General features: G+C 32.3%; 2 protein-coding genes across 3 annotated transcripts in view; one reads left to right on the plus strand and one right to left on the minus strand.

The window, feature by feature from the left end:
* Positions 1-24,015, plus strand: part of LOC133335501 (RING-box protein 2) — a 36,601-nt gene that overhangs the window by 1,627 nt on the left and 10,959 nt on the right. The gene's annotated exons all lie outside the window — the stretch shown is intronic.
* On the minus strand, positions 1,704-11,081 carry LOC133335511 (facilitated trehalose transporter Tret1). 2 transcript variants are annotated; one of them, XM_061543790.1, is made up of 7 exons: positions 11,001-11,081; positions 7,414-8,324; positions 7,196-7,346; positions 3,487-3,612; positions 2,446-3,231; positions 2,100-2,385; positions 1,704-2,003 (listed from the first exon to the last, which is right to left on the minus strand). In XM_061543790.1, exons 1-7 carry the CDS (start codon positions 11,079-11,081, stop codon positions 1,816-1,818), a joined length of 2,529 nt encoding a protein of 842 aa, XP_061399774.1. In that variant the 3' UTR covers positions 1,704-1,815. The 2 variants fall into 2 exon arrangements, with proteins under 2 accessions (XP_061399774.1, XP_061399775.1); XM_061543791.1 differs by lacking the exons at positions 7,196-7,346; positions 7,414-8,324; positions 11,001-11,081 and adding an exon at positions 3,702-3,831.

Raw genomic sequence — 24,015 nt, forward strand, 5'->3', positions numbered from 1 at the left:
GTAAAAAATCATGCCGGTTGAAATTAACGAAGTTTTTATTGGGTAGATTTATAAGGAATTTGGGTAAGCCTATAGCAACGAGTTTTGGACCGGATCGACCTGTAATTCCCAACCATAAATCTAGAGTACAGTATAAACTTGATAATCCGAACCTCGACAATCCGGATTATTCGGTAATCCGGACTGCATTTCACAACCCATTGCGTATCCTATAATCCGGATTGATTGATCTATTTGACTCAAAAATCCGGATTTTTTATTTTAATAAAAAAATCGTTGCAAATTTAATTGAAAATGGTACCTATTATATTCAAAGTTCATATTTTTGAAATGAATAATTTTCATTTTTAATAAAAGCATAAAAATAATTAAATTATCACCAAATTAATATAAATTTAAACCAATTAATAAAACTCGATAATCCGGAAATCTCGGTAATCCGGATTGGGGTCTGCAATCAATTATCCGGATTAGCGAGTTTTTACTGTAGTTCATACTGAAACTGGGATAATTTGTGATAATTTAGAAATAATATTTTTATATCAATTCATAATTTATGTTTATGATTAATTTCGAAAATAATCTGCGTTAAGATTTCTGAAAGAAAATGTTTTTAAATGAAAAATTAATTCTGCTTAGAAATTTGTGTCAGTTGCTAAAGAAACATCTATACAAACAATATCTTCCCTTCAATCTAATTTGCAAACTTGCATCTGCCGCATGTTTAGTACAGCTATGCATATTTAATGACAATAAGTGGTTTGCTGATAAGAAACAAAATCTAGCATACGTCAATACCGTGAAAAATCAATATAAAAATGTAATTACGATGTAATTCTAATCAAACCAGTTCAATAAAAAAAACATCAACAATATTTACATAGTAAATATGTATAAAAAATTATATATGAATAATAACTATGTGCTATACTTACACAATGCTATTAATCTGACCCTTTCAAATAAAAAATGTTGTTGTTTACTGTTTCAGTTTATTTAAAACATTTAAAAAATAATTTATAATATAATTAAAATGGTATCTGTGTGTTGTTTATTGGTTTGTCTCCAAAATCTTTTCACATTAAAACATTTTATTATTATGTTTTTATTTTCTTAAACTTAACAATACATATTATTATAAGAAAAAAAAAAAGAGTTAGTTGATCATTTCTTATTATTTGTTTTTTGTTAATACAACAAATTATAATTAAAAAAATCTCTACGTTTACAGACTACAACTGCTCATCAAAATATCATATCATTGAAACCAATGATTATTAATACATGCATGCATACACAAACATATTCCTAAACAAATATGTAGGTACAGTGCGCGTATACGTTTTGTTTTTTTAGATAAATTATTTGAAATGTGTTAACATTAAAATACCAATTGTGTCATATTTAATAGCTTAATACAATAATAAAAATAATAATAATATTGACAATGAAAGCTAAGCTTTAAATACGATATGTTTTTTTCTTAGTTTTGCTAAAAAAGTTTCTTCAAAAAAACTAACTGCCTGTATATTTGATGGGCTTGATTGAGGATACTTTTGGGCCCACTAATCGTGGACTGGCTTACTACTTAAAAACTAATATTTGGTTTTTCTTTCTTTCCGTACAATAATTATTTCTCCTTCAAACGGGATCATATTATGAATGGCAAAGGTATATCGATTAGTATGGTGGTTGGAAGTCAAATGGTGCAGCGACAATTATGGCTTATTCTACTATACATCATGAGGATTTTTTATTCTAATTTTTGTTTGCATTTGTTATTGATATTCGTTTGCATCACATTATTCAGTTGGTTTACATGTTGAAAGACAATGGTTTGATATTGGCCACCGATGACATACGTCTGACACGTCCCATCATTTTACGTTCAATATCTTCCAGGGTCTTGCCTTGTGTTTCTGGCACATAGACGATAACAAAGAATAAGGCAATTACACAAACGACACCAAAGAGCCAAAATGCACCATGGCCACCAATGGATTCTGTAATAAAAAAATATAAATATATTTAAAATAATTGTATGAGTAAATCAAGGAAATATGTAATTTAAAAGAAGAAAAGTTTGGAACACAACCCACCAATCATATCGGGGAAAGTTTTGGTAACAATAAATGTACACGTCCAGTTAAATGCAGTGGCAACTGAAGCTGCTGAGCCACGAATTTTGGCTGGTAAAATTTCACCCATCATCAACCATGGTATGGGTCCAAAGCCCAATGAAAAGCCCAACACATATACCACAAAACTGGCCAATGGCAACCAACCCACATTTGATACATCCATTTCAGTGGCTTTGCAATAAAAGAAACCACCCAAAACGAATAGAGTAATGGTCATGGCCACCGAAGAAATATACAATAGGATCTGAAATATAAAGAAAATAATTAATTTTATACAACTAATAGAAGTTTTGGAATGACTTACCTTCCTGCCCAAACGATCAATCAACACAATGCCAATGAAGGTGGCGGCAAAATTCACAATACCCACAATAATGGTACAAATGTTACCATCAATAGTTGAACCAGCATCCTTGAAAATTTGCACCGTATAAAAGATGACCGCATTGATACCACTGAACTGTTGGAAGAACATCAGACCCAATGATATTGCCAATGGTTTCAAATTGTTGCGTTTCAACAGCTCCATCAATTGATTCTGTCTAGCCTGACGTTCATCATCGGCTTGAGAACGCAATAAACCCTTCAATTCTGGCTCAACATCAGCTTCCTTGCCACGCAACCATACCAACGCTTTGCGTGCCCTTTCCTCGCGATTACGTGAAACATACCAACGTGGTGTTTCGGGTATGACAAACATTAATATTAAAAATGGTACTGGTAATGCTCCACCAAGGAACGCCAACATTGACCAATCCATATAAGTACCAGCCACAAAACATAACAGTATACCAATATTACCAAATGCCGTTGGCAACAGACCCAATGTGCCACGTACTTCTGGTTGAATAGTTTCACCCAAATAGACTGGCAGAGATAGAGATGCTATACCGACACAGAAACCAGCTAAAGCACGGCCCGCCAAGACCATGGCAACATTTATGGCACAAGCAATCAAAAGCCATGATATTATAAAGGGTACAGCAATGGCGAGAATTGTATTACGTCGTCCCAAATATTCAATGAACGGTCCACCACAAATACCACCAGCAAGACCGGCTAAGGGCATTAGGCCACCAACCCAGGAAGCCTGAAAAGGGGAAATGGGAATAGTAAAAAATCAATTTAAAATTTTGTCATTTACAAATAAATGCGATGCGCTATTTTTTATTGGTTACAGTTTCCCTAATAAATTTGAATAATTGATTAGTTAATTAAATTTATCAGTTCCACAACCACCATAAAATATCAATTATCACACACTTTTTAATTACATTTTCCAGACAAAATTGTATTCACTCTGATTCACTAAATTTTTAATAACAAAAAAAAAATCACAACTTACCGTTTGTGGTGTTACTTCAAATGAGGTAATATTACGATCAGTCATAGAAACCAAGGCGGGTGAAGTGTAAGCCGATGAAAAGCCCACAACTAATGAGCCAAGTGAAACACTAAAGGCAGCCAACACCTGAAATAAAAAAGACAAAACAAATATTTTTTTAGTTCTTAAAAATTAAAAAAAATACAATAATTAATTCTTTTGTTAGGGAAATTAACCTGTGAAAATGTACACTTAGCAGCTGGTACATCATCCGGTAAATGGAACGACACATGGGTGTCGGCTCTCATTAATATTTTCATTTTCGTTTAAATATATTAAGTACTTGATGTGCCGGAAGAAAAAGGACATGAAACGATAACACCAAAAAATGATTTTTTCAAAAACGCGTAAACTATTTGCGTGTACGTTAGCTTTTCGAAAACAAAAACAAAATCCAAAAATACTACAAAACTGAAAGTAAGGTCACGCTTAAAAATTGGAATTCTTCCAAGTTGTTTGATCGCTCAAACAAAAAAAAAAAAAAACAATTTGTCCGGTTGTGTTTATGTGGAGACTCTAGTATTAGCCGTTGTAAATAGTTCGTTCGAAAGTTAAACAGGAACTGAACTGACTATTGTTCAGAATTTTATTTACAAAATCAATAAGATCTACTTTTGTACGACGTTTTGAAAAATTGAAATGCTTAAATAAATAATCCATTATTATGCGCTCTCCTCCTTCTCCAGTCGAACGAATGCAGTTGTCTCAATTTTTAGTCATAACTAATGTGACACAAACAATAATCAAAAATTGAGCGTAAACCGGAGAATAAGACTAGAATTTAAATTAGAATATTTGTTGAGTAAATCAAATCTATAAATGCTAATCAAATAAAAATCAATACATCACATTAGAGGTTGCCACATTTCGGTTTGGGGAAATGCGACCAAAATGTTTAAAAGGACAAACAAATGATTTTTTTATTTTAGACTCGAAGGATATCCGTACCAATTATAAGATTTTGGAAAATCATTATGAATCGGACTGAAGGAACAATATATAATCCGGTGACCTTCACTTCGTCTGAATACGCCTAGCAATTCTTTTCAGTACAGCTTCTAGTAAAAATGTAGTGTATATTAAAATTGTCATTCCATTTGCAAAGTTCTATGTAAATTTAGTCAGGTTTGTCTGTCTGTTTAAAATCACGATAGAACTCGAATTTTTTTGCTATTATTCCTTAAATGTTTGGTATTGGTAATGGTCGACGTTTTGGAATAGCCATCATATAACTATACTCCACAATATTTGGTATTTTGTGCAGGTTTTTCAATAGAAATGGCTCTAATTTCATATTTTTGGTTCTCATTGTATAGCTCCTACCAAAAATTATCAATATTGGTCCACTTTTTAATGGTACAAATATTACCATCAATAGTTGAACCAGCATCTTTGAAAATTTGCACCGTATAAAAGATTACTGCATTAATAATACTGAACTGTTGGAAGAACATCAGACCCAATGAAATTTCCAATGGTTTCAAATTGTTTAGGTTCTCCGAGTGTCCTAATAGAAATCAGCATTAGTACTTCGAGAACCAGTAAACACCCACACATTTATTTCCATTACAATGTTGGTCGAAAATGCCCAAAAATGGCAATGTTCTATTACAAGTTCCTTTATTTACAAATATTTCCCGCCCACCTCTCTCTCACACTATTTCTTTATAAATTATTTATCATCTTTCCTAATTGCATGCAGCTGTTACTGTAACTGCTGTGTTTAACAAACTAGATTGCTGATTGGATGTTTTGTGGCTCTCAGCAACTGTCAACCACCTCTAATCCCTGCTTTTTGTGTGAAAATTGTCTTTGTTTTCTTTAACTATTAAACATCACGCTGTGTTCGGATGCCTAATTGTAAAGTCCAAAGAAAATCAAAACAAAAAAATACAAAAATTTTAATACAAAAAGAGATAAGGTGTTGTACTACTACGCCACGACCACAACTGATGGCTGACTATTTTAAATAGTCAACAACAATAACATATTCAAAATATGATTTTGTTTTTGTATATAAATCTTCAGGCCAATGCATTCGTAATTGTTGCCTTTTTATTATTGTCTCTCCCCACACATTCCACATTAATTCGGTTGTTGTGCGGTTAGAAGCGGAAATTTCTATGTATGCTGTTTGTTCTTGTGAAAAGCTAAAGGATTTCTTTTTGGTTTTGATTTTGTTTTCTTTTTTCTTCAATGTTGTATCACTCAATTAAAATAACTGATATTGTTATTATTATTTGTTGCCAGCTGTACCAGACCACCACCAAATAAATGTAGATAACGCCACTCAAAAGTTCACACTGACACTGAAATTGTCTTCTCAGCGGAATCCTCATGTAAACCCCATCATCATTGCATCTTCCAGTCAGTAAGTCTGTCCAGCTGGAACCTTTGCTGTGTGTCTGATGCGAATTGAATGGTAATAATTCATCATCGTACGTAGTGATATTTATTACATTACTACCACCAGTTTATGACTTTGTTTGACAGGCGCCATAAAATGCATATCTATTCTTTTTTATTCAATTCGGGAAGATATGCATGTAAAGAAAGAGCTAACCGGCTATTCATTCCTTAATTGAATTAGAGGTCAATTAAATCAAAAGTAGTTTGTGTTGTGGCAAAGTGGGTGGGTGGGTATATTTTTGTGGCCGTGAATATTTTATTTATTTATTTATTTATTTTTTTATAGGAAACTATTAGAAAAATAAACTTAACTTAACGGATAAGTTTTTGTTTAGGTAATAATAAAAAATTGAATTTCTGGTGGGTGGGATAAAAGTAATTTTTTTAGTACTTTCCATAAATCTGTTTGTTATTCCTAATAATTACATAGTTTCCAATAGACTTGAGAATTTTTTAATATCGGAGATGGAAACTATGTGGTGATCCTCATAGCTTAAAAATTTTATCGTAAAATTACTAGAAAATTTGAAACTGACTAAACAATTTTCTAAACGAATATTTATAGATGTACGAGGGCTAATTTCATAATTCAAATTCGAATATTAATCATCAAAAATTTTGCTATTCTTTTTTTGTTAAATCATTTAAGACACACATCTTCTGTCTACGAAAAGTGGATTATTTTCTTGATATAGAGAACTAAAAAAGAAGAAACAGAATCCTATATTCATTTTTTATTTTATTTCAGATCGAGACTAATAATATCAAAATTTAATGGACGGACTAACATTCATTAGAGAGAGGCGGAAAGGCATATTTCTGAAAAAATTACAGTATATAAGATCGTGTACTGGAATACCGATCAAAAAATCAGGTTTATGGGACTGAGAAACCATAAAAAATGATGCATAATGTAAACTCATAGTTTCAAACCCTATGCATTTTTTGGCGATTGTATTTCTAAGCAACACAACCCATATGAAATAATCTCTATTTGTTTCCATGCATTTTACTATTACATTTATATGTGGGTCTAATGTACATTGTGTCGCTATGGCCAGAGACATCACGTGCCTCGAATACAGTTATTCATCAATTCAAAAGTCGAAGCGATAAGGAGGAGATTTCATCAGATTAATGGAAATGCATTTTCATTGGAATACACTGAACCCGATCAAAGGTCAGACACATGTACAAGGGGAATCTCTAATTAAATGTCTAGGGCCAATAAAAAAATTAGAAACTAAATTCAATATCTTACCTGAGTCCAAATAAAAATCGGATTTGTTGTTGGTCGATAAACTTCCAATTTGGGTTTACCATCTTCGGTGATTTGTCTAACAAATGGTACTGATTGGCGTAAATTTTCGCCCTTTTTACGGCCCATTTCATCCATTTCATAGAAACGTATACTGAAAGAACAGAATAATTTTTTGTCATTATTTAAAATTCATTGTAGTGAAATCTTTGATAGCTCACCTTTTCCTTGAATCTGTACTAATGGAACGTTGCTGTTGAAAATGTTGCCTCGACGACACGTAATCTTCTTCACTTTCACTTTCCAAATCTTTCAAATCGATAACCACTGGCTTTGTTATATCCTTGGGACGATATATCAAACGTTTGTGTTCCACATCATCGTTCTCTTCGTCGGTGTCTGTACTGGATCCTTGTAATACTTTTTCCAATTTAAACGAAACCCTTGGATCTAAACTTTGATGTTTGCGTCCTTGGAATTCACGACGATTTTTACGAAATTCCTCCTCCGATGAGGACTCTTTGAGTAGATCTTTTAGATATCGGGTTCCCTTCAAATCGAGTGATACATGTTTTTTTGATTGAAACTCGCGACGATTGTTGTCGTTGGCCAAAATCGTCTTCAAATCCTTAAGTATACCCCTGTGATCGACACTACTCACAGCCTTTTGTTGTTGAAATCCTGTACGACGCTCCTCGAAGCTATCGTCATCACTGCTCTCCTCGCCGCCCCGCTTCTCGAAAGACACCCGTGAACCTTTCAATGACGATTTACTACGTTGTAAATCTTCTGTGGACACCACACTGCGTGTGTGTTTATCACGATGCGAATGTGATGAGGGTGGTGGTGGTAGCGGCAATGGTAATGGTTCTTGAGTATTTTTCACCTTCGGATTGATGGGCAGAGGAGGTTCATTGATGTCATCTGCCTCGATGATGGGACCAAACTGTAGGGGAATTTCAGTCTCAAAACGTTGACGCTGTTGTTGTTGTAGTGTAGTGTGGACTGTTGGTCTGTTGTGTGCGGGAAATAGAAAAGGATCCTCGGGTAGAATCGTATCAAGACTTGTAGCGGTGTTTGATGTTGACAAAGTGGCTTCATCCAAATCGACACGCTGATAGGGTTGATCCTCCTATTTTAATAGGGTAATTGGCAAATGATTAAAATTGAATTATTTTTTTTACAGCGGCAGATTCAATTAAACTACCCTACTTGTTATTAAGCCGTCTTGTAATCTGTACTAAAGATTTTACATTTTCAGCTATTTATTAATTATTGAATTCAATTCAATAATGAAATAAATATTGCAAATTGATAAGATGATGGATGGATGCCGCATCAAACCCAACATGTTCGTTCGTTGTCGCTTTCATTTTGTAGAAAATTCTTTACAGATTTCATATTTTTTTAATTGATTTATAAAAAACCTCACAAGTATTGGTTGGTTGCAATTATGCACTTCATCATACTTGTTGACACATATATAAATATTTCAATCCTTTTTGTAAATCTCATTCTCTGACCATCAATAGTGTTGCGATTCTTATTGGGTTCATTGAATTTTAACGGCATTGGAAGAAGAAGAGGAATTATTCTTATCATCATTATTGACAATTTGTTATTATGTGACCGAATTTCTGAGTTCACATTTTTTTTTTTGTTTTGTATTTACGGAAATTTGAAAAACCAATTAAGCCTGTAATCAATGTCGTAACATCTTTAAGAGATTTATTAAAAACAAATTTGTATAAGAAGAAGAAAAATCACCTAACATATTAAACCATAACATGGATTGGGGAATACTTATAAGAGGAAAAGTAATGATGAATTAAAAATAGCGGTTATTTTTTATCACATCTCAACGGTTCATTATGGATCATACTTCGTATATTTTGTAGACTATCCTGATTTTTTATACCCTTCACTGTGATAAGATGAGTTCACAGGGTATTATGTCTTTTTGCATATGTTTGTAACAGGCAAAAGGAAACGAGATAGACACATGGATCCTTTTGAGAATATGCATAGAATCACTTTCTAAGTCGATTTATGCATGTCCGTACGTTCGTCTGTCTGTCCATGTTAAATTGTAAACAAAGTACAGGTCGCATTTGTGATCCGAATTGAATGAAATTTGGCACAGCTCATTCATTTGACCCAGAGACGAACCCTATTGAATTTGGGAAAAATCGGTTCAGATTTAGATGTAGCTCCCATATATATATTTTCGTCCGATTTTATGGTCATGGAACACCAAAGCCCCTTTATATCCTCCGATTTACACGAATTTTGGCCCAGCGTAATGAATTAAGACTAGAATGATGTGAGCCGATTGATATTTGTTAAATGATTTTGTGCAATTCTAAACAAACGACTCTATATCTGTCCTAATTAAAAAGTTCACATATTTTGCAGAATGGCATGTTTATCCAAAGTGGTGAAGGGTATCATATAGTCGGCGCTGTCCGACTTTACTACTTTCCTTACTGGTTTATAAATCAAGTTAAAAAGAAATTTTGGATTTGAATTTTGTTTTTTCTTTTGAGGAATATTATTGATAGAAAAAAAAATATATATATTTTTTTAGCCCTTTGTGGCCCAATGTTGCCCACAGGCAACAAAATGTTTTAGAGCTAATATTTAATATACTGCTAGTAGATATATATTCTTTAGATTACATACGTCAAGGCCTGATTATGGACGACACATATCACAAGAAAAATCTAAAAAATTCAAATTTTTGGTAAAGTTATGAGCTTTTTAATATGGAGAAGAGGGCAAAAATGTGTACAGTACTAATTTGTGTATACAGTCCAAATTATTTAACTCGCTTCGTATTTGAAATATACGAACTCTGCCGTCAGAATTATTTTTGATTCTTGTAAAACAGAATATAGAGAATAATTTAAAATTATTTTTTCATCGATTTTGCATTTGGTTTTCTTGATATTGGGCTTTTATTTTTCAGAAAGAATGTACTGTATCTCCCGAATGCAAGGATGTAGCGATGTCAAAATTTGTCCATATCCTGTCTAGGATAGTTGCATTAAATCTGTCAACTAAAAATTTGTCTATGATTACCGAAAAAAATTCGGGGCTCAAAGGGTTAAATCTGCAAATATTTATTTCTGAATTTATTGTTTTAAAAGACATGGTTTTTCGAAAACATTTTCAAAAAAATATTTTATAAATATATGTATATAAAATTTTTGAACAACAACTGTGAATTTTTAAAAAATTGTTAGACCTATCAGACCTATTACTAGTATTTTTAGTAAAAATTTCAAACTTTTAGTAACATTTAAATTTATATATATTTTTAAATTTTATGAATTTTAAATATTTTTTTTTTTAATTTTTCTATATTTGGAAATGTCGCTTGTTTTAATATGATATATATTAAATATCAATATTGTCAAACTTGAATTTGATTTTTTTGCCTCATATTCTCTTTCACAACAAATATGTGACTAATAAACTCATAACACCAGAAACATGCATAAATTACGATGTTTACATGAATACAACAAATATTTGTAATCTGTAACGAACAAACTAGTTTTATTTATCAATTAGCAATTAAAATTAAATTGGTTACTGATTGGTGATAGAGGAAATTGCTTTCATCAAAGGCCAAGGCCTTTACATATAAATAAAGTAAATAACACATTTTTTCATTAAAATTGTAATCAAAATTAATAGTCCTAAGCGACAACATGTTGTGTTTGATATGGCATCTTAATTTTTCTAAGAACTAATTTTTTTGTGAATAAAAATGTTAAAAATATACAATTTATTTCATACTCACCCTGGATAATCGATCCTTTATTTTGCCCATGGCATTTCCCAAGGGCTGATGCCCACTGCCACGATTATCTCTGCCACTCATTTTGTTTTTCCTCTGTTAAAGTCGGCTTCAATGTGCAATTCCGGTCAAATGTAAAAGTTGTCTCTTTATTTAATTTAAACTTCACTTGGTTGTATTGAAATGTTTATATATTTTCTTTAGTTTTTGTTTTGATTATTTTATTTCTTTGTATTTTAAATAACAACACCAGCAATAAAAATACGAAACGAAGACAACCACTGATTGATTCAAAATATGAACAATTTGTTTCAGAGTAATGGTTTTTGTCTCTGCTTAGCTAAGGGAATAAACAAAATAGAAGAGAATAAATAACAAATTTGAAATTAATTTTCTTATAAAGAGAACATTTTTAATTAAGAGAATATTTGTTTTGTTCTTTGCAATGGCGCAAAGAGTACATTTTACGAAGACGATGACATGTCTGGCAAATACCAGCAAACAAAAACAAAAATACATTAAACAAAAAATATACTGATTTAATTGTTATTATTTTTATTATGATTAATAAGACATTTGTTGTTTTTGCTGTTTTCCTTTTTTTTTGTAAAATTTTCGCCTACATTTGCAATATTTTCTGTCCATATGAGCAAAACAAACGAAACGTAGTTGTTAAATGTTTTCCTTAACCAATAAAAAAACACTATTCGTTTGGTTTTTAAAATTGCCTCCACAAAAACATTTTGAAAGTTGATTTGAAAATTTGTATATATTATTAAAACGATGTAAATTTTATTTTTATTAATATTTGAATGTTTTGTTCTTAATTGAGGATGTTCATTTTTATAATTTATTTAATAAAAAATGTTTTTAAGAATCTTATATGTATTTAATTTTTAAAATAAGTAATCTTATTGAACAATTTAAAATATAAAGGGCTATGATTTCAAATGAGTCCAAGAAGCCAGTTTTAATTAATATTTTTATTGTCTTATTTTTTATTTCCTATATATATTTTATAGACAATCTAGAATTTTGAGAAAATTTTTTTTTTATTGTGTTGAGAATTTCATACCCTAATTATTGTCAATAATTTTTTAAAGAATATTATATTGAAACACATTTCCAGAATATTAGAATACTTTTTCAATAAAAATCGGGGATTTGAGGGAAAAAGATTTTAATAAAAAATCGTAGATTTGTAAAATTAAAAATCGAGTTGATTTTCACAAAATAATAATAAAGAATATTATTCGAAGGACTTCCGGGCATAGTTTTTTTTTAGAATATTTTTCGAAGGGGAATCATTGACTTTTTTTATATAATTGTATAGTAAACAAGGAAGAACGACTTCAAGGTCGGCTGGGACATCTGAGAAGATGAAATACAAATACAGATGTATGGGGCATTTCCAAAAACACGGACCTTTACAATTTTTTACTGCCCGCAATGCGAAATTACATCCGTTTTGAAAATGAGGCTGGACCTTTATATACATGTTTCATCAACCCGGAATTTCAGAACCCGGAAATTTGACCATTATAAAAATGCGGTACCGTTAAAAAGAGACTATATCAAAACATAGACCTATATTTCGAAGAATTTTGTATCCACTAGCAACCACGAATGCCAAATAAAATTTACTTCGGCTGAAAAATACACCTACAACCATCAAAATATTCAAATTGTGTGAGAACTATATAAAGAGGCTATGTCTAAACATGGACATATTGAAAAACTTTTGCAAATACATTTTATACCCTTCAAGTACCCGATATGCCAAATATGGAAATAAGGGGACGGAAGTTTCCAAAATACTGAAAATTGGTAGGAAGGTCGAAGCAGTTTTGCAACCTCCAAATGGGACTTGAGTGTTATTTTGGTTATAAACCTAAACCGGCTTTAATCCTCCAATGCCAAATCTCAGTCACTACGATTGGAAAACAAGCATAGTATCATCACAATTATTGAACATTTTCTGGAAGAACCTGAAATTCTAAATTAAAGTCCAAATAAAAAATAATTCAAAATTATAAAAATTACATCGGTACCGTGATATGAGGGATATACAAAAACATTAGCTTATATTTCCTATTTTCAATACCAAAACATCCTAGCAGTAGCAGCAACTTATGTTCAAAATATCAAATCTTCATACAAAATATTACCAGACTTTTCGATATTTCAAAGGATGGACAATGTTACATCGGACATCGGTATAGTATTTTATTGAGATCCAGAGTATATATTCTTTATAGGGCCTCCAATTGATATTTCGAGGTATTGCAGAAGCACTGGCATACAAAATCGTAGCCCAAATGGTATAGTTTGGTATACATTTTTGGAATAAAAATATTTTCAAATTTTTTTTATATAATTTTGAAAATTTTGGCTCTTAATTCGAAATTTTAAATAATGCTATAGATACGTTTCTGACTTTAAGGTTCTAAAAATGACAGAGGATCTAAAAATCAATCGACATCTTACTTGTCAATATCACTGTTTTTTTTTGTAATATATGTATATTTTTGTGAATATATATTATTCGATCCAGACGAATGAGAAACATCTTTTTGTTATTGTTATTATTATTTGTTTTTGTTTGCTTTAAAGTCATGGTGTCATCGCCTGCGCCATTGTCTTTGTAAACAATTTAGTTTTATTAGCTAAATACTGTACGATATTTGCAGTTCACTTTTGTTTTTTTTTTGTTTTGCACACAAAACAAAAAAATTCTTTTACACGGCATTTTAGAATAAGTTTGAAAATAAGAAAAGATTTTAAACGACCGAAAAAACACATTGATTTGTCACATTTGTTGTTACATTCTATTTTCGTATACAATTTGAATTGGTTGCAACAATTCACGGTCTTGTCAGACGATCTGCAGTTGTAGTTTTTTTTTCACTATCACGTTTAGAAAGTCACAATTCGAAACAGTTTTTCTTTTTCATTTAGTTGTTGCTGTTGTTTTTCCGAAAACAATTTATTTTCTTTTCGATATTTTTTTTTATGGCATCGTGCCCTTGGCGCAAATTTTCGCCAACCAAACGTGAATGTGTCTAGAAAACCTCAAATAAATTGAAAAAAAAAAAGAATTTTCAATTTCATTACAAACGTCTATTTGTAGTTTTTTTATTCTGTTTTTGCGTTGCTTGCCTCTTGTTACGTAAATGCATTATTTTTTTCTTCATAGGAATATAAAAAATAAATATTTAACCGCATATTTTTCATACACCTTTTTATAATTTGTTTAGTTGTAATTTATTTGTTTTATTGCCTCACTTTATTGTGGGGTGCTGTTAATTTTTGTGTAGTAGTTAAATGCCGACCAACACCGTTAATTTATTTTTATTATTATTCGTAAAATATTGAGTTAGTTCGATTTATAATCAATCGCCAAGCATATTACGTTAATTTTTTAAAAAATCTGAACCAGATTTTCCGAACGGAATTAACATATTTATAATTTCCAAACGTCACATCGATCGCAGAAAGTGTTTAGGGCACGGCATAGAGGTTGGGTTTGGTTGTGGAATTGTAAGTCAAAGTGATTTTGCATTTTTTTTTTTGTGCTGCGGAACTTGAAATATTTGAAAAAATTCACGTTTTATTTGAACTCAGCAGTCAGCCGACTTTTTGTCTTGCCATATTATTTATTATTGTTGTTGTAATATTGAAATTCTGAAATTGTCACTGTTTAATAGTTATTATTTTTTTTGTATTAATTTTTTAAATATTTCTAATTTTTATTGAAATATTAGTTTTTTTTTCTATATTATAAAACAATTGAATGTCACAAATTTGTTTCACATTTTCCTTAGCACCAAATATTTGCACATTAGCTTTAACTGTTTACTACCGTTTGTTTTTTGTTTATCTAACTATTTATTATTCTTTATTTTATTTTTTTTTTTTCAAATTTTTATCTAAATTTGCGTTAATATTTTTTATCTTATATTTATTGGTAGTTTAATTTTATGCCTTTTGTGGCCAACACCACACTGCCTGTCTGCCAGTATCTTTTTTGACATTTACCTTTTTATTTTGTTTATCACTTATATCCAAACGGGAAACTAAAGCCAGAGACATGAATGTCAGTTGTTTATATAGTGAACGGTAGACGCGTCCGTCTCCGCCTCCTCCTTCTCACGAAAAATCAACAGCCGAACTCGATTTCTTGTAATTTACTCAGTCAACTACTCATTTACACAATCAAGAGAACAACAAACCCACAGAGCGGTACACCATTACCATTACAAAAAATATTGTACAAAACTTTTTTTTGTTAGTTGGAGATCTTCTCTCTTTGGTTCGTTAATGTGTGTATGTGTGTGTTTGCTAAATTACCAGAAAAATGCATTTCTTACATAGGGTTACCGTTACAGGGGTATTTGTAATAGAGGAGGGGTATAACTGTTGAACACTGGCAATGATGATTCCTCTGTGGCTATGACATTGAAACCAAAGACAAATCATGCCTATTGAAACGTCCAGAAGAGCCATAACTCAAAAAGCCACGTCAAGTTCGGTCAAATGTGAAGGAGCATCGAAAATGTGGAGCATCATTAATTTTTTTCTAAATGATTGTACGGTCAATGAGGAAGACTACCATGAAGTAATGTGCCGTATGAGTGCAGCAATTTGTCAGAAACGTACAGTTGGAACCCGTCTCGGATTTTGCACCAAGATAACGCACCAGCTCGCACTTAAATGCAAGTGCGTGACTCTTTGTCTCTTCTTTCCAAAATTGGAATATATACGCATATGTTTCCTAAACTAAACGCCAATCGGGTCTTCGAAACGAGCCGAACCCAACGAAAGTTTTTGTGGAAGAAGCAGTTGGAAGTAGTTCACGTGTGTCTTCGGCAGAAATTTCGTCTTTACTGCTTATAGGCAAGTCAATTCTGATATGTTCGGCTGAAAGATAAAATAAAAAAACCGAACAAGTGAAGAAGAAACGAATTATTATAATGCGAGTTTTCGCACACCGATCTTCAAAAACTTGAAATTGATGCATCATCTGTGACACTTGGGGCCGAATGACATATTTTTCCTCTCATATCAAGAAACAATGACATAACGAAGAAATGCACAAACGTACGTAGACCACAAACTTCGACCTTTACGTCATCCGACTCTGACTTGGAGCAGAATGACATCTTTTTCATCGTATATCAAGAAAAACGTCAGCCTCCATGAAACCCAGAATACAAATTACAGCCACTTCGCAGGGGAAATGCGACCAAAACCTTCAAAATATCAAAAAAGGCGGCTGGACCTTTATTTTGAACCTATGTCAAAAAATTAGCCTATATCAAAATTTTTTGCAAGCAACCGAAAATTTGGGACTCATTTATATGGGACAATACTAAAACATGGACCGATGTTGGTACGTATTGGTAGAACAAATTGACAACAAATGGGAACCCAAAATACTAAATTACTGTCAATCAGTAGTGTATTCCCTTAATTGTTCATACAATTCCCCCATTGCATTAACAATGGTGACGGTGGTTACCCTCTTTAATTAAATGCATTTGAATACAGAGAGAGAGAGAGAAGCCAATATTTCTGGCAAGAGCATTCATTCATTGCAACCAAATTAAATAAAATTCAAAACTTTGTGAAGAGAATTCATATAAGAATTCTTCGCGATCACATATTGAATTGAGAATAACGTATACGACATTGAGTACGGCATCTGTGATTAATGATGATGAAGAGGATGGGGGAAGAAAAACGAAACAATTAGAGGAATTGAATGAATGTTTGCGAACGAGTTGAGTTACTTACTCTACGAAAAAAAAACTTTGTTTCTGTTACAAGCTTCGTTACAAGCTCAAGGGCAACTGAAATTTATAAGAGAAATGCAAAAAGAAAGCAAAAGGAAACCACAAACAAGTCCATGAATAATAGGTGGCATTGTGTGAAATCACATTTACAGAATTCCCAAGAAATTTCTTTTATAAGAAACTGTTGCCATTGTTTTATGTCGTAAGAAAATGGAAATTTCCAGTTTTTTTTTTTATCGAAGAAGGTATTATTGGAATCAGAAGGTGTTGCTGAGAAATTTCATTCAAAGCTTCGAGATATTGCGTGAGATATTTAATGTTTTGCGCGTACATGTGGCTGATAAAGTGTTCCAGTGGAAGATTCAAGATCCCTCTTCAATATCGTTTTAAAAATTTAAGGCAAATGAATACAAAATATTGACATTTTAAAAAGTGTGACAATGGAAATAGAAATTAATCTCTAAAAATGCGCTTCGCATGTTTGCTTATTAGTTTCCTAATGATATGCATATAAGGTATTAAAGTCGGTTTTATTATTTGAATATCCGGTTCAAAAATTTAAAAAGCCGGATCTTTATTGCTCGAAATTAGTTTTTTGTGTACTTAGATATCCGAAATTTGACCTATTGCGAAATTTTCCTTTTGGGGGAATTTTACATCCCGCCGACCATGACCTCGATTTTGTCTCACAAGATTGTTTAAAACTTGCCTCCTTAGTGCTGTAGTCACTACTTGTGCTTCGACATAAAGTAAATTCGGCCATATATCCATCTCAAGCAGTGGTTTCACTGTATATTGTTAACACGTGCCGCAAATACATTGACAATGTAATAAACTACAATCGGAAATTTTGCTTGTATACCAAATCATGTGGAAATTCACACTTAAAAAAGAGAATGTATAAACATTAAGTTTTATTAATTGTATGCATGCATCTGATGGACCTTACAATTTATTATTCAAGTTCACCATTAATTATGACTCATTATATTCTCAAAATTTTCGCGAAAGTAAACTTTTTCTTATACCTTCGTATACGCCAGTCGGCTGACGGACTACAATTTGCATATTACACTTTTTTGAATATTTGACATGTTTTTATTTATATTTTTCTCTTGCATTGTGGTATGAATGAGATTTTTCTAAAAATATCCGATTTTCTGTTGTCGTTTTTGTTTTTTTCCACAGTTTTCCTTAAACATTTTAAAGAAATGCGCAAAAATATTATTTTTTTTCTCTTTAATGGCCAAAAAATAAAACGAAAATTTTTCCATTGATCTTTACAATACTTGTGGTTTGAATCTTCATTCATGTAAATTCCAGGGTGTCGTAGAGCTTTCACTTCAGATGGTCATTTTTCTTTTCAAAGTTGACTTTCTGGTACTCTCAAATGTGTATAATTCTAAAAAAAAAAAAGTATTTTTTTTCAACTTCCCTAAGTTCGATGTGCCAACGATATATATTTCAATATCTGTTTTTAAATTAATCTTAAAATGAAGATCATGATTTGATAAACTGGGATTATTTATTGAAACTGCCATTATTCCGAAATTCCCGAACGGACAACCAATAACTCTTTTTTTCGTCTTACCTTGATAAATATCGTCCAGCCTTCCTGTTTGTCCCACACAATGTACAAACAACAATAAGTGTCGCTAAATTGATTAACATTAACCGACAAATTTTTAAACATTCATGTTACAATTTAAATTTAAATAATTAGCAAAATGCGATTTCAGCAAAGTGTCGTCGTCGCCGTCTCATTAGCGTGCATTTTATTTGCATGTGTATGAATGTGTGTTTGATTGTTCGTTCACACAGCTGGTTTCTCTTCTCGTGTTGTTATTTTTTGTTTTCCACTTTATCTTGCTCACTTTGTAATGAGAGGAGGAGAATATATTAAGAGAGACATTTGCAAACAAGAGACGAGCCTCCAAACAACAACAGTTGACAGTCATTGCAGCAAACAATAATCGTCGTGCTTGTTGTTGCTGTTGTTTTACTTGTGTATGAACATTGCACTTAGCCATAATTGCAAACCTATACCAAAACAACAACAAAGTAAACCACAAGTCTGTTTCAGAGACACATGAGCAGCAGCAAACAGCAACAGCTAGAGGAGATTCAACGTAAAGATAGAGAATCAAACCAAAAATATATAAGTTGCATGACAAGCTTCAAGTTCGTATTGCAGGCATGCGATGCAAACATACACACATACAGATATTTTTGTATTTATATAAAAAGTAATATCGTATTTTGTTGTACTTCTCGTCTGTCCTAAAAATATAAGCGATGATATTTGCGGTTGACTTTCAGAGTGTGTTGCTAAGTATCTGGGTTACAATTGTTGGGGGAACTTACATAAACGCACGATTTTCATAAATGACTTCCACTTTGGGTCCGAATCAGGCGAGTAGGTAAATTTTTGTAAATGACAAAATCAAAATAAGTTTGTTTCATTTTATAAACAAGTCATATCTACAATGGCTTCCAGATTTGAATACCTATTCGTTGCATAAATCTAAAAGGTAATCAGTAGCAAGTAAAAACATCGCAGGGTTCGGCAAGCCAAATTTTTTAAAACTTCCACAGTGAAAATTAAAATTCGCTGGCAGGTTTATAAGAGGGCTATGAAATCTATATTGCTGTCAATAGATTTCTGTATCCTCTGAGAAAATTAAAAGAAAAAACAATTCCAGAAAATCAGGTTGGAAACGTTAACCAAAGGCTTTTAGCATATTGAAACTTGGCATGACCTGCAAGTGGGGACTCTGTCAAAATATTCATTTTTTAATTTCTTACATATCCTCGAATAATCACTTACGACTTCTTATTATCTTATAAAGTATACATGTATGGTCTGACAAGCTGGTCAAGTTCTAAGATAGACTACATCGATCCAAAATGTTAAATTATACCTGATGGGGATTATTTCTACGGGTAATTTTCGCGATATTTGTTGCTTTATAGCAATTTCAACCTTTTTTCCAATATGCGTCCGGTACTTTTTCCGATCTAATAAACTTACCTTAACATTCTCAAAACAAATTATCTTATCACATTTAAAAAACCTCCCACGTACCCTAAGTCTCTGTCTAATGTCGCCTAACTAAGTGCAAATAATCCCCATTTTTGTACCGATGTAGTGCAATGGGACACATGTGATTGGTTTCACATATCATTTAATTTCATATCAAATTATTGTCACCTCAGAAAAAAATCAGTATTCTTTTGCTTGCTGCTATTGTTCTCCAGCTTTAAATTCATTTGTATTCCTAGCCATACCACAGAATGAGGTGTTGTTGTTATATAAAATGTATTGTAAATGTAATATAATGTGTTTTGTGTGTTGTTGGGTAAATAACAGAACATTTATAGAAAGTGAGTCTTGTTAATATTTTCGATATTGAATTGCAAAAATGACATCAGATCAGATCATTTTGTAAAATGTCTCAGATTTTGTGTTGGAAGACTCGAGAAAAGATATCAAACTTTAATCTCTCTAGGGAAATGGAAAGGAAATTAAAAATTTTAGATCACTATATGAAGAAGTAAGAAGTGCAATGTATATTAAGAAACCTCGAAATGTTAACAGGGTACCCCATAATTTCTTGACCACAATAAAAAAAATGATTTAGCCAGGCCTGTATTTTGAAATCCCGATAGAGCTCGCAATATCTAAGATTGAGCTAGGATGTAACGGTAACCAAATATTCGGTATTTTGGAACGTTTTTCTACAGAATTGCGAGTAATTTGATATTTTGGGTAGCAATGGTTAAGGTTTGTAACTTTGAAGATATATTTTAAGATTTAAAGAAAAAGAAAAATAATTTACAAAACTTTTTTGTTATTGTTTTATGGGATTACAGAAAAGTCCTTATTTTTGATGGCGGGCATGATAACTCCTCACTGGAACATCGGAATCCAAAAATTGCAACGGTGTTAGAGGGTACATGTCTGGCTATCGTATTAAATAGGATTACTGACTTCACTTTAAAATTAACAAAATGGGGGACCTTTGAAAAAATGCTTTTGGAAATTCGCCTATTTTTGATCACAAACTTAATTCAAAACATGGAAGTTCTTCACCGATTGGCTTTATCATACGATAGCTACACACTTCCAGAGAAACGTGTCAAAATTTGGAACCGATTGGATTCGTAAAAACACTGCTTTGAGAAAAATGCGTCCCTTAATTGTTCGGCATCTTTGCAGCAGCGAAAAATGGCATGGACATCGCTCATGGGTATAGCTATGACATTGAAACCAAAGCCCAATTAACCAAATGGATATACCGGATTGAGGAGATAAACAAAAAATCGAAACTATACCAAAAACGCGTTTCAAAAGTGTTTTGATGATTGATCAAATCGATAGCATAAGTGTATTTTATCTAAGGGGTATTGCTTTCAAGGGGACAATAAAAATGTAAATAAAGGTTTAAAAGGGTTAATTTTTTATCAGATATCTTATAAACAAAAATCATCATTCCTGAAACTATAACATCCATAACACAAACACTGTTGTAGCCCAATGAAAAATGCATTGACATTAAATAACTGTTAAAAATAAATTAGCCTAGTTATTGTAAAACAAAACCTACCCTCTGATCCCTCCCTTTTCATGACTGAAAGCTCCAGTCTGTCCCACAAATATCAAACTAAAATAGGAAGTTGCGACTGGTCATAATGATGGCAGATTTAACAATGACATTGCCGGCGTTAGCGATAATGACAATCGCGTTATTACCATTGTTATTATTATTGTCATTGTTGTTGTGTTAACGTTTATTGTTATTATTATTTTTTATTTTTTTGTAGAGATAATTTTGTTTTACAACATGATCGCGATCGGTGGGCCCACATTGCACATTCGTTATATGGCTGACTTTTCTATTTAACTTGGTGCTGTTTTCATTTTGGTCGTCGTTGTTTTTGTTGTTGTTTGCAATTTAAGGTGAATAATGTAATGTGTTTGGTTGTTGTTGTTACGTTCATTTTTAATCCCCACTAAATATTTTAAAATTTATTCTAAACACTTCTAGAGCAAAAAAAAAAATAGGCAACGTATTCTCTTTGTTTACCTTGTGCCTTAGCTATGCAGTAAAAGTACCAAGTCGTTTTATAGAAAAAATTATGGCTAAGAGTCAGTGTTGTGGCGGCAGAACAGTTAAATGGTTACAGTATCCAGCTAAAAAATTTTTGACGTTTAGACTGATTTTTGAGAGTCTATTCTGAGACTTAGAGTAAAACATTATGGAGAACATTTCTGTAGAATATTCTGAGCACCTTTAGTCCCGTTTTGAATGAAACGGGGCTGGAAAAAGGGGACTGAAAAGACCCCTTCAATGAGTCGGTTGATAGTTAACGTTGTGTACCAAAATATTCCTCGATATTCTATCAGTATTAATGCCGAAGTAACTATATATCTAAAATGCAAGGATTTCAAGAAATCGAAAATTATCAAAATTCTTGAATATTGCCCCCCTTTTGAGGTTACCCCGACGTAAACTTTTAAAACGGCGGTACACGTGTCTTCATAATCTGTTGTAATTTCCCGGTAATTATTTTTTGTGTTGCACAGTGTTATCAATATTGATCCATTGGGTATAGCTCTGATATCCAATATTCTAATCTGAGGGTTTTTACTTTGCTATTTCTCCTGGCGATTTTCTGGACGTTTCCATTCATGGCATATGGGGTATATAATATTCAACTTATAAAATTAAGTTCTTCAAGCAGCTATTGTCCTGACCACGTCCTTGAATATAAAGCCCCTCACACATTTTGTTTTTAAGAATTTCACCCACTATATTCCGTCAGTCACAATACCTCTAGCCATATACTGTTGTCTATTACCAATACAAACTCAAAATTTAGTATAGGTGTGTCACTTCATATGTGTATGCAATTAACATGCCTCGATTGGGTGAAGCTATCGGAATCTAGGGCTTAACTGAAACTCAATATATTGTACATTAACATATATACAGTGGTGGTCATTGAATTAGAAACGCTGCTTTTACATCGGGTTTTTATAGCACCACGACTCCCATATAATAAAAATTAAGCAAGTATACACCAAATATTATAAATCGCGTTTCGTACTATATCATCTGGGTTAACTTTCAAACTTAGACTTATTCCTGAACAGGCCGAACTACATTTTCTCATTGAACCCAAAAATTCACTGGTCATATAATTAGAAACGATAACAAAAAATAAACTTTATTCCAAATTTGACCGAAAATGTAATAAGATAAAATTAAAATAATACAAAATTACTTAAAACTAAGCTTAATACTTCGTTGGGTAACCTTTATTTTTTATCACATCGGACAATCTCCGTGGCAAACTTTCAACCAAAGACCGGCAGCGTGAAGTTGGTATCGACTCCCAAACTTCTTTTATATTTCGAAAGTGCTCTTCATTATTTTTTGGAGTCTTCGGTTTTAACATTCTTTCGACATCTCCCCATAGGTTTTCGATTGGGTTTAGGTCCGGACTTTGTGGTGGCCAAGACAAAACCGCGGTATTCGTATCCATAAACCATTGCTTCACAACTCGGGAAGTATGCTTAGGATCGTTATCCTGTTGAAAAACGTATGTAACGGGCATATTTTCGAACGAGTACGGTTCCATTACATTCTTCAATATATTTTTATATTGATGCTGGTCCATTCGACCATCTATGCGGTATATGGGACCAACACCATACCAACTGAAGGCTCCCCATACCATCACATTTCCGCCGCCGTGTTTAATCGTCTTGATGGTGTATCTAGGATCCAAAGATTTGTTAAGCGGCCGTCTAACATAACATTTTCCATCTGATCCGAACAAATTAAACTTCGATTCGTCGCTCCAAAGAATTTTTTTCCAAAAATTAAGGGGTTTCTTCAGATGCTCTTTTGCAAACTGTAAGCGTTTCTTAATATTTTTGCTGGAAACGTGTGGTTTTTTTCGTGCAATGCATCCATGAAGACCAGCTTCTCTTAATCTACGTCGGATAGTTCTAGATGAAATATTCTGCGTAATTTGTGGAGTTACGATAGCATTTATTTCCGCAGAGGTCAAAAATGGATTGACTTTACTGGTTCTACAAATAACTCTATCATCGTGTTGAGTAGTTTTTCTTGGCTTTGGAATTCTTTCAGGGTTCTCATAACTTTCTGTATTTCGAAAACATTGTATTGCTCCAAAAACCATCTTTTTTGAAC

Source organism: Musca vetustissima, unplaced genomic scaffold (genome assembly GCF_032173495.1).
Source record: "Musca vetustissima isolate MV318-11 ecotype Yass unplaced genomic scaffold, APGP_CSIRO_Mvet_v1 utg9639, whole genome shotgun sequence".
Classification (NCBI taxonomy): Eukaryota; Metazoa; Arthropoda; class Insecta; order Diptera; family Muscidae; genus Musca; species Musca vetustissima.